Source organism: Odontomachus brunneus, unplaced genomic scaffold (genome assembly GCF_010583005.1).
Source record: "Odontomachus brunneus isolate Ranch 3 - 2012 unplaced genomic scaffold, Obru_v1 Obru_scaffold_047, whole genome shotgun sequence".
NCBI classification, from domain to species: domain Eukaryota; kingdom Metazoa; phylum Arthropoda; class Insecta; order Hymenoptera; family Formicidae; genus Odontomachus; species Odontomachus brunneus.
Genome location: NW_022639497.1, coordinates 863,802 through 876,301, shown reverse-complemented (window position 1 = coordinate 876,301; position 12,500 = coordinate 863,802). Strand labels below are relative to the sequence as shown.

Here is a 12,500-nt window from a genome sequence, read left to right as displayed (position 1 = left end):
CTGGAGCGACCGATATTATTCCATCGTACGAATGAACCGGGGGAGAGGACGAGAAAGTGGAGGTCGATGAGCGCTTTCTTTCTTATTTTCTTTTTTACTTGTTGTAATCGGACGAATCTCGACGTTAATATCTCGGCTCCTTCAAGAAATGAAGAGCGGGAACAAACGAGAGCAACGAGAACAATCGTGGCGCGTCAAAGATGGCATCACTCGATTTTCCACAACCGTTCGGATGCTCGAAGATTACAAAGCTGCCGGTGAAGCTCCCGGGACGAAATGTACGTTTGAAATCTGAGATTTCACTGTCGGGAGTAGCTGGCGGATTACAGAATTGCCGGGCGGACATCATTAAGCAAGTTTTGCTTTGAATTCTTTGTCCAGCAAACGGTCTTGCCGGCCGCTCGAGTCGTCCTCCCGGAATAAAACTTTAGCGGAGGAACGTATATCAAGCTTAAAGGTCGCACTGCGAAAGCGCGTCTGGCTTGTAAAACGCCTGAAACTTCGAGAGCACGCTCAGCGCGCGCTTCGCGAGAGCGTCAGGCTCAAATTCATTTAATTTTGTTGCTCCAGACAGTTTAAACATTGGAGTGCGCGCGATGTCAGGCCGCAACCGTGCTTCACCATTAACGCGCTTCGAAACGCTAAATGCGCTTTCGAAGTTCCAAATGCTTTACACGCTAGACTCGCTCTTCGCGCCCGCCCACTCTCTCCCTCTCCTCTTCCCCTTTCTCTCTTTCTCTTCCCCCTTTCTCTCTCTGTCTTTCTCTCTTTAAGAGCACACGGTGTACAGATTTAAACGTGCTTAACGGCGTCGCGAGTGCCGTTGACAATTTGCTAGTTTCGCATGCAAAGGCTCCGCCGATATCGCGGCGCGTTTGCGCAAAGTATCGCGAAACATTAATAGAACCGGTAAGCTATTTTAAGAGTCTTGGATTGCTCGCGACGCGCGCTCACTCTCGCATGCTCCTATCAAACTTGTCAAAGTGGCGTAAAGCTGGGGGAATCAAAGTAGTGTAATAGCGACGGGGAAAATCAAAATTGAAAATTCTGTACGGATCGAGGTGAGCGATGAGTCCGCGACACTGAGCGGATTTTGCGCAAAAAACACGATAGTCAGCAGGTGGTATGCATTTTTTACGTGACGTTCCTCCCAAGTCGAAATGTTGATCCTACTTTCGACCTCAGTATTCTATTTAACGTCTACTCTGACATTCTGAAGTCTATATCAGCTTTTTATACTTCTATTTAACTTACAGTTTTGCCAAGAGAAGTTCCCTTTAGAACCTACAGGTGGTACTTTGTACGTTTTCTGTCATTTAGCTAAGGACTTCTTTGTATATTAAACATACATTGATCCTTCAGAATGTACAGATGTCAGGGAGTTGAGGTAAAAAATTTCAATATGGGATATAATAACGAAAGCTTTGTCCCGCAATCGACCGACTACGTGGGCGATTTTGCGAAAGCGACGGCGATTTGGCGGTCAAGACGGTCGGCGTATCACCGGCGAATTTCATGACGGACGTGGGTTTTTGCGCGTTTCAGAGGAGGAGTTGGAATGTCTGGCCACCTGGAAGGAGGGCAGCAGCCGTTACCTGGTCGGCCGTCTGCATCACGGCCACTCGTCCAGCAACGAGGATCGATTCCGATGCTTCGTTTACGAGAGGGCCAGCCAGGCGATGCAGGGTAACCTGAACAGAGCCGAGGTAGACGTGGACGCTATAGATCACGACGTCGACCTGCTGGACGGACCGGTGCTCGAGGGCGAGGTATACCGGCTGGCGCAAAGCGGCGACGCGACGTGCAACGGTCTGTTCAGTCCGATGGAGGGCTCGCGCACGATGATGCTGAAGAAGGGTGAGTATCGTCGATCGACGGCCTCCGGCCGTTTAACCTCTTCTCCTCCGACGTTTTCCGACGTTACCCTCGCCCAATTCGGTACATCGCCATTCGCGGACTAGCCATTCTCGCAATTATTTACCGCGGGTCCGAAATAAACATTTAGTCCGCGCAGAGCGCTTTCGTCGGTCGTTGTTTATTGTCGAGAATGAACTTGAATACGATATGAACGCGAGCGCAATTCACCACTGTAAATTATTTTCGCCCAATCCAAAGCAACTAAAAGTAACGCGACAATGTTGACGTTGAACGAGGAAATGATATTTAGGGAAGAAATATTTCATCACTTTGCCAAACAGTTTTGCCTTTATTCGTTTTTAGGCAAAATTACGAGATTAATTATGAAACGTTAAAGACGCAAATTTATAAAAATGTTGTTATTATTATTACAACTAGGTCGAGAGCTCTCAGTTATCGCTGAGTAATCACAGCTAGGCGCTGTACAATAGAAACCTCTATCGCGCGAGCGCGCGCGACAAGACGGACGTTCAACGAGCGGAGAAGTTAGCGACGATCAGGAAAACTGTTAATTGTCATGAGATATCGCGCGGTAATAAATCGTATCAGCGGGTCGTGCCTTCCATCTGCACGATTCATCATCGTTAAAATTTTTCCATTTGTGCCGCTCTCGTAGATTTTAATTATTACAGTATGTGTGTGTGTGTGTATGTGTGTGTGTAAATATGTGCTTGACGAGGATTCCCATCGGGACACGGCGGCGTTTCAATTTATCGTTATTTTCCGGCCGGCTGGATTTTCGAAATTTTTTGCACGAGCGACGCGCGAATCGTCGCTGACGACGACAACGACGAGAACGACGAAGGGCATTGCGTCCCTGACGCCGTTTGCATAACGATCGCGGCCGCGTAACATCTTAAGTGGAATGCATCCGCAACAGCACTCAACAATATTAAATTATAACTTGCAAAATGCCAGTGCTGGAAACGCGCCGCAGTCGCCGCGCGGTTAATGTAAATGTATACTTGAAAGAATTGCTAATCAACGTAGGGGTTTTTCGTTCCATGAATAAGAAGAGCGTGTTTGCGCGACGTCTACGCCACCAGCGGCCCTATCTCTGGTCCCCGGCTCTCTCGCGTGCGCGCATTTCCGTCTTACTCGCTTTTCATCTCGAGTTCGCAATCCCATCTCGCCTCGTTAATGGATTCATATATAATTACCGGGCTTTCACGCTCGCGCATTACGCTTGATAAATATCATCGCAAAGGGGAGAGAGAAAGGATACGAAAATTCTCGGCCAATGCAACAGACCGAGCTAGTTTCCGCGCGCCGTGAAACCGCTCGTTCGTCGATCGTGCCCTCATCCTTCACCTCCTCTCTTCCCCCATTATCACCATCAACACCAGCTCCGTTCGAAGACCGACCGACCGTACGTTTTTCCGTTTGGCGATTTCCACAGAGCGCGGTATTTCCGCCGGAGGATAAATAACGTTGGATTAAACAACATCGTAATACCCGCTATCCCGCATCCCCGAAGTCTTTTGATCTGAAATGTACACAGATATTTCATGGTCGTAAATATCTCATGTTTCCTTAATTTCGCCGTTTCAACCCGGCGGGGTCGATGCGATACTCCGCGTAATGAATTGCGACCGTGATGTTATCGCGATATCCGCAGAAATTATCGAACGAGGACAAAAGCGAGGACCGGCGAAGGGGGAGAGGGGCCGCGGGCGGGAGGGTGATAAACAGGATTCGGACACCAACGCCGCCGCCTCGTATCTGAGGCGCGATCGCGAAAATCAGATACGCATCGCTACACGTCGCCCGCCGCGGGGCACCATCGCGCACAGTCGTCTCTGTCCGACAATGAGAGACTGACTGCGAAAAATAACTCATCTCCAACCCCCTGATTGTGTTACGCAACGGTCGATCTCGCTTGTCTCACCTGGCGCGACACGAAATACGTCGTGTTGTATTATCGAACGAGCTACCAGCAGCCTGGTATTTATGCTAAGTTCGTCAAATTGATGTCAAGAGACGGACATCACTTACTTATGCAAGTATAATTTACGTTAATTACTTATGCAAGTACAATTTGAATCGCAAACGGAGGGGCGAAGGATGCGAGTCGCGTGAGAAACACGCTGATGCCGATCACCTGCGCTCACCTGCACGAATAAAACAGCTGGCACTCGGCTCATTTTTGACACTTGCGTAGATTTTGTTAAACGTAAGATGTATGGGGATTAAAAAATAAATAACAATGGAGAAATAGTTAATATATAGCTTATAGTTTTCCATAAGCGAGTCGAGATTTTGTATGACTCTACTTCTGATATTCCATTTAACGTCTACTTTGATACTCTAAAGCATCTACATCAACCACTTTTGATCCTATTTAACCTACTAACTTTGCCGAGCTCCTCTTTAGAACTTGCAAGTGGCATTTTGTGCGTTTTCTGCCATTTAGAGGCGCTAAGTAGGACTTTAGCTTTCATGTGTATTACACATAGCCGAAATTTGACCCACTTTCGACCTTAATATTCCGTTTAATGTCTATTTTGGTACTCCAAAGTCTACTTTAACCTCTCTTTTTCTACCTAACCTTTTTCTACTATCTTTCCTGAGAAATTCTCTTCAAAATTTACAAGTAGCATTTCATACCATGTAGAAAGCATTTACTACATTTAGAAAGCTAAATAGGACTTCAATTTCCATATATATTAAATATACACTGATTTTTTAGAATATACAGATGTTGAAAAATTTCAGTCGCGCGCGCGAGAGAGAGAGAGAAAGTAGGGTTAAAATTTCGGCTTAAGTACAGCTTAAATCTATGTATATAAATAGAATGTTTGTTTATGTGTCTCCTATATTAATTCCTAAACTTTTTAACCAATTTGGGCCAAATTTTGCATAGTTACTCTAGAATCTTGCGGAAAATATAGGCTACCATGGACATCTCAGATTTAATTCCCTTGGTGGTAATTCAACTGTGGATGTCCTAGATATGAGATGCCCGGGCAACGCCGGGTAGTTTAAGCTAGTATTTGATAAAATTCGCGCAAGAGTGTCGAAAACAGGTCGAGTGTCGGTTATTAAACGTTGTCCCTTATTACACGACAGCTTCTTATTCACCGTAGGTGGTAATTGGCGCATCTCGGTAGTTTTATATCGGGATAACGACGAGCTAGGACACGTCGCATGTGTCGTTAATAACAGTCGACGCGATGGAAAAACAGAGCCGCGATTAAAACTTGAGGGGATGCGCGCGTCACCGGTAATTATTTAACTTTATTAACGCTATCGTTTGAAACAGAATGACGCATAATGACGTGATAATGCGACGTATCGTGCGTCGTAAGTGAGGCGATAAAATCCGATCATCCGAGCACCCGAGATGAGACGATACGAGGCAGTCTCGATTCTTGTCAGTTTTGTCGGGCACGTTCCCTAAACTTTTTAACCAATTTGGGCCAAATTTTGCATAGTTACTCTAGAATCTTGCGGGAAATATAGGCTACCATAGACATCTCAGATTTAATTCCCTTGATGGTAATTCAACTGTGGATGTCCTAGATATGAGATGCCCGGGCAACGCCGGGTAGTTTAAGCTAGTATTTGATAAAATCCGCGCAAGAGTGTCGAAAACAGGTCGAGTGTCGGTTATTAAACGTTGTCCCTTATTACACGACAGCTTCTTATTCACCGTAGGTGGTAATTGGCGCAGAGGTCCAGGGCCCTTATTCTTGAAATAGTTGCGTATATGTAAGTTTTACTGCGCAACTATTTTATGGTATGATTAAACCTGCGCAGTAAAACTTACGTATACACAACTATTTCAAAGAATAAAGGTGCAGAGGCGCGCTCTCGCGGGACGCGCGCTAATCGAACGTGTCAACACGCGTTCTCGGCTGCGCCTCGCGAGTAAGAAGAGAATATTTACACGACTTTTCCGCATTCGTGCTCTTTTTGCCAACCTTGGTCCACTTAGCCACCCACTCATCCATCCATCCATCCATCTATCCATCCATCCACCCGCTCCATCTGACATCTCTGTCTCCCATTCCCGTACCGCCGTCTCTCGAGTTTGCAAACCCGTATCTTGCTCCGCAGTCTCACGACAAACTTCGTTAACGGATTTCACTCCGGTGGATTTTCACGACCTCCCCCACCCCTCCCCGCTCCCTCCTTCACCTCCACCCCAGCAGCCACCCCCGGCGGCAACCAAGCAACCTTCTTCCGCCGACTCTCTGCAGCGCTCTTCGCGCGCCTCTCCAATTGCCACTTTCTTCGGCAAATCGTTTTAAGTCGAGTGGGAGTCACCGACACGCGCATAAAACTTAAGCCGAAGAAAAGAAGAAGAAGAGAACGAAGAAGAAGAAGAAGTAAAGGAGGAAGCGAAAGCAAAGGACGACGAAGAAGAAGCAAAAGAGAAAACGAGCGTCGGAAAGCGGTGGCGGGCAGGGGAGGAGGGATGGGGGAAAGGGAGGCTTAAGAACGTGGAGGCAGAGACAAGCCTTGGGGGATGCAAGCTTCTTCGCCGTCGTTAATATTACGATCCGCGCTTAGGAGAAAAAGCGCGAGGCAAAGGCGAAAGGGGCGGCCGGGCGAAGGGATGCGGAAAAATGGATTAACATTGAACCTTTCCCGCCTCGCCCTCACTCTCTCCCGCCCGCCCACGGCCTTTTCCTTCTGTCCTACTTCGCCCTGTGCGCGACCCCGCCGTCGTTGGTTCCGCATATCGTGCCCTCATCTTCAGATATCCACGCGCGAGCAAGCGAGCCCCTATTAACCGCGCGTCCGCGCTGCTTCGGTCGAGATCCGAAGTTTGTTCAATTAGCTACGGCATCTACTTCGGGCAGAGTAAATATCTAGAGAAAATTGCGCGTTGCCGCGATACTCTCTCTCTCTCTCTCTTTCTTTCCGAGAGAGTCAAGTAGTCGGATGAACGGCTAGAACGACCGACCGACCAACGCGTCGCCAGCAACAAGCACAAATTGCGCCAATTACTCCATCATGAAATTTCGAAAACAACGTAATCTCGGATCGTTCTGCGAACGGCGAGAATAGGGTAGAGATTTCTGTATGAGATTTTTCAAAGTGCTCTTTGTCTCTCTCTCTCTCTCTCTCTCTCTCTCTCTCTCTCTCTCTCTCTCTCTCTCTTGCGCGTGAGGTGTAATCGAAGTTCCGTAACAAGTTAAGAGGGAGTGAAAATATTGACTCGCGTTATTGTTAGCAGTTGTTAGCGATTAACAGTGCGATACACCGTTAAGACCTGCACCGCGCTGCATCGTACAGTGCGCGGTAGTTCCGAGCAAAATTTACGTTAGTCCAATCGGACGGATTTTAGGCGAAAACTTCGGCACAGCCGTGCGATTCAGCCGCCGTTGTTGTTAATTGCCGGGGGGATTAGCTGAACGTGGGAGAAAGAGGAAGGGTGTGCGCGAAGGAGAAATTAAAATCGCGAACGGAGAAATATTCGTAGCGTTCGTGCCGCCGTCCATTTTTTCTACTGTTCTTTCCTTTTTTTTTTTCGTTTTTTCTTTTCTAAATTGGAACGTAGATTGACTGCAAAAAAATACAAAGTACAAATCGTTAAACGGAAACGAAAATGGCACGTCGGGATCAATGTAAATGTTAAAAAAGATAGAGGAACGCCGAAAAGGTCAGGACGCGCGGGACCGAAAGAGGTGTGTTATATCCATTCGGTTTTACGATTATGCAATTTATATTTCGCTCTCTGTTCTATCTCGGATTATCAGGGACAACCGAATTGCTTTAACCCAATTCGGTTACATCCACAAAAGAATACTCGCGAATAATACGAGTGTCGAACGTTTGTCAAATGCGATTGCCGGTATAAACGTAATACTCGCATATGTCGAAGTCGACATAATTCCCAGCACGCGCGCGCTCGCTCGCACTCGCACGCACACATCTATCCAATTATTAATTCCTATATAAATTCATAATCATGACATAACCCATATTCCACCGAATTACCGTCGCTTTATCTGCATTACAATTACTTGTAATTTGCTCAAAATTGCACGTGGCTCGATTCGAAGCAGTTAAACTCGTTCGGCGTTGTGTAAAGCCGGCGCTAACGACACATTTCAATGGCAATTTTGGGAACTTAATTTCCGGAAAAACAGGATTAAATGGCAATCGTGACGCCGGCGCTGCCGCCACTGAACGGTCTTTGTGCGCGGACACGATCGCCGCGGGTCGTGAAATGCGACGAACATCCGCTAACAGCGCGGGTCTTCAGGTTTGCACGCTTTCGTGACTTTTCGCGACGATGTCGTGGCGAAACGCGTGTACGACGGCGCGAATAATGGTGGGCATGCGTTATTATTGCGCGACGCGTGAACTCTTGTTTAAAATACATCATCAAACAGGCGCACACAACGCGCGCGCACGATTATTTACTACGATTAATATGAAAAGGACGACATTGCGCAAACACGTAATTTGTAATCGGCAATATGAATTATTCGACGTAGATTTTGCCGATGAATTTTGCCGAGGAAAGCATGACGCCGGTCGCGGCGACACACGGCGCGATATTACGCTCGTTATATACGTATATATTTCGCTCGTTGTTTTTCCACGCGATCGCCGCGCAATTTGGAAATCCCGTGTCACGTCGCACGCGCGCGCCAGATAAATAGATTATGCAGACGATAGTTGTGTAATATTCGACATGAGAGAAAAACACAGAGTCGCCGATGAAAAATACCAACGAATGGAGCGAAAGACAACAATCGACGCACAGACCCGCGCCGTGATTTGATGCGGTGGCTTTACTCTCTAAACTTCTCGGAGTGAAATCCCACTTGAAGGGCGAAATGAAAAGTTGCTCACTCGAATTAGAGTGAATTTTTACTCGTACAAGGTAAATTCTAAATTTTTATTCGTCGAGTGAATATCTTCATTCAATTGAAAAGTGCATCTGATGTTTTCCATCATCATAGGAACATATTTACTCGAATCGACTGAAACACTCACTTACACGGACTGTCACGTTTCACTTGTTTTGAGTGAGATTCCACTTCAGGAAACTTAGAGAATACTCTCTAAACTTCTTGGGGTAAAATTTTGCTTGAAAAGTGGGGCGAAAAATTATTTACTCGAATTGAGGTGATTTTTCGTTCATGTGAATTCTGCGCTTTGAATCACCGAGTAAACATTTTCATTCAAAATTAAACAATCTGATATATTTCATCATTGCAGAAACATATTCACTTTAACCAACTGAAAAATCCACTTATATGAAGGTAAAATCCAACCTAAGCTCGAGTGAAACATTCATTCTTGCAATCTCAAGCGGCAGTATTTTCACTATCGTTGTGAGTGAAAATACTGTCACTTTTCATTCGTTTTGAGTGAGATTTTACTTCAGGAAATTTAGAGACCCTCTAAACTTCTTGGAGTTAAATTTTATTTGAAAAATGGAATAAAAAATTATTCACTTGAATTGGAATGATTTTTCGTTCGTATGAAATGAATTCTCCGCTTTGTGGAATCGCGGAGTGAATGTTTTCACTCAAAATCGAAGAGTCCATCTGACGTATTCTATCATCACAGGAACATATTCGCTTTAATCGACTGAAAAATTCGCTCGTATGAAGGCGGAATCCATCCTAAGCTTGAACGAAACATTCACTCTTGCAATCTCGAACGGTACTATTTTCATTACCGCCGCGAATGAAAATACTGCCACTCTTCACTCGTTTTGAGTGAGATATCACACCAAGAAATTCAGAGAGCATCCGTGCTGTTATCCGCCTGACTGTATTCCTGACAAATCGCGAGGAAGCTCGCAACGCGAAATAACACGGCGCGCTGTGGTGGCGGTCGTGAGAGGCCAGAGTGGACGCGAAGACTCCATTTGATTTTTACGATCGCGGGATTTGTATCTCGGTCGCGAACTTATCGTCAGGCGGATGGCGGGCTGGCAGTCCGGCCGGTCACTGAATTATTTCCATTCTTTGGCACGCGGCGTGCAACAATGCCTTTATGTGCCATAAAACCGGTGCGCCGAACGCGCGCTCCGTTAACTCCCTCCTGCCGTCCGACCTTCCACCCCGGCTACCTCGAGCCCTCCGCAGTGGAGGTCCACTCGACGTGGACCGAAGAGTGGCCCCCCTCCCGACACTCCGATTTTACACCCCGCGGCCGGAAGTGGAACGCTGCCACCACGATGGTGGGCTTTGGTCGATGCGGCAACGCTACCGCGAGATGCGACAGGCGAGGTGGACGCGATGCGGAAAAGGGTGGGCCGGGCGAGGAGGATGAGGAGCGGGGCGGCAGGGGGTGAGTGGAAAGGGTCGGAAAAGGGAGAGACTCGGTGGACCGCGAGATACCGCGCGTCGATTCCGTTTCGCTATCGAGTAGCGGACGTCAACGGTTTATCGACCGTCACATACCCGCGACACACGGAGGACTTTACGATCCTGGTGGCGGGCAGGCGGAGGCTGCGGGATTTTTGGCGCAGGCCGTGCCCGGTGACGCCGATAGAATCGGCAGTCGTGTATAGACCTCGCCAATCTTGCGCCGCGTCACGTCGCGTCGCGTCGCCGACGCGCTCCTATACACGTGGTGGACGCTTAACGGTCACCCGGAGGATCGTCGTCCGTTTTACGAGGATGAAGCGCGCGAGGAGAGAGCGGAGAAGCGCTTTTCGATCCGACGCGCCACGGCAGGATTGGCCCGGTTAACGAGGGAACGAGTCACATCTCGCGACTCTGAGCGAATTTTGACGAATAGCCGCGGCTGGTACACATTCGATAAGCCCGCGGAGGAAATCTCTCGCTCCAACGCGACTCTGTTTATTTATTTATTTTTTTAACAACCAGTTCGCGCGCGCTTTTTAATCCGAGACTCAATTCACCGGGGCTGAGCGTTTCCAGCGCGACTCCCCGCGGTTTTTCATCTTTCGACGAGATCGCAAGCGTCGCGATGATCACCGGAAACGTTCTCTACTGATTTCAGCCACTTCGCCGGGTGAGTGCCGATTCCCCAACTGGCTGACCGGACACTCCAGTGGCGGGCTGACCTGGCACACTCTGGATTTGGCGAGGTCCTACACGTTTCATACGCGCAACGCGTCCCTGCACATCACGAGATTGAACGCGACTTCGTCGAGGCTCGAGAGTCCCATGGACATTGCCGGGCAAGAGGATCAGGACGTGAAGATCCTGTGCAACATCATAAAGCAGTCGAACGGCGCGCAGACCATGACGATGGCGATGCTCGTGGTACACTTCACCGTCGGCTGGTAAGCTGTTCGCCGTTCCGCTTCCGCGTGTTCCGTCGCGATACTCCGGGACGATTGTGCGAAATTAATAGCGACGGGCAAGCGAGAGAAGTCATCTTCAGCGCACTGCGAGATTTTCGAGGGAGAGAAGCCGGAGATAATGGAATTACTTTGGATTCACTTCGGGTTTATCGTTCGCGCACGCCGCGATGCTTTGTAATGTGAGCGCATTGCCTATTTGTTTCGACACGTACACACGCGCGTGAGGCGCGCACACGCACACCCACGCACACACAGAGAGCGAACGCGATTAAAGCGATGAGATATGTCTGACGAGACATCGCTTTCATGGATTCTCTCTCGTCCTTCTTTTTCCAGTCGGAGCGGTTTTATGTGCATGACATTCTACCGAAGAGACGGCCACGTGATCGAGGTGCAAACGGGAAATGCGGTATCTAAACCGGAAGAAGCATGCAGCCCGCGCTATTTTCAGCAGCGCAGTATACCCTTCCTCACCCTAGTCAGTGAGTACAATCCTCTCTCATTCTCCGCAACTTGTGCTTTTCTATTTTCGCCAAGTGTCTCGTCGACAAAGTTCGCTGTTGCTTGCCTCATGTTATTGAAATGCGCGAGGCATCTTTTTTCGTTTCAGCGTGCGAGGTAGTATCGTCGACTCTTTGCGATCTCGCGTCGAAGTGGCGTCGTCGACGCGAAGCTTCGCCGGAGTCCTGAATTGTCTCATTTTTCTTTTTTTTTTTTTTTTACTTTTTCCCTCTCTATGGTCGCGGAAGCTAGACTACGGCTATTTTTGCAATTTGTAAAAAGTGCGCAATCCGAGTATTCGCGGATGAAACCAAATGTGACGCCAACGCGCCACTCCCGGCGTTAAATAAATTGCTGAAAATATAAGCGGACCGAACGGTACGATAGGAATTTCGCGAGGAACGAGGCAAAAGTTAGCGCATTGTCCGAGAATCGATCACACCTCGCGCGCGCTGTTTTTGAAAAATTCACTGAAACTAGACTTGAGATTCTACAGTCGCGCGTTCAGCGCTTCGAATACGATAAAGTAACGCGACAGGTCATATCTCGAGATGGTAATCGGTATGGAAAAGGGTTTCCGCGAGACGCTACGGGATGATATCGCGAAGCTCTATCTTACCGTGCCGTCGTTTAACGCTAAATGCGAGGCGCACGAGTACAAGTCTATGTTATCACGCCGAGATAGGATATTAACGGAGCAATTGCTAAGCTAATCTAGAATATACCTCGATAAACTTATCGCTCTAAGAGAGAGAGAGAGAGAGAGAGAGAGAGAGAGAGAGAGAGAGAGAGAGAGAGAGAGTCCGTTTCGCGATATCGTATCGACCACGCT

At 48.0% G+C, this 12,500-nt stretch overlaps 1 protein-coding gene across 2 annotated transcripts in view; it reads left to right on the top strand.

Moving 5' to 3' along the window:
- Nucleotides 1-12,500, top strand: part of LOC116844888 — a 353,179-nt gene that overhangs the window by 274,168 nt on the left and 66,511 nt on the right. For both annotated transcript variants that reach the window (XM_032817009.1, XM_032817010.1), the window contains exons 7-9: nucleotides 1,546-1,857; nucleotides 10,861-11,146; nucleotides 11,504-11,649. In XM_032817009.1, coding sequence (XP_032672900.1) covers nucleotides 1,546-1,857; nucleotides 10,861-11,146; nucleotides 11,504-11,649 — 744 coding nt within the window. The remainder of the gene's footprint in view (nucleotides 1-1,545; nucleotides 1,858-10,860; nucleotides 11,147-11,503; nucleotides 11,650-12,500) is intronic.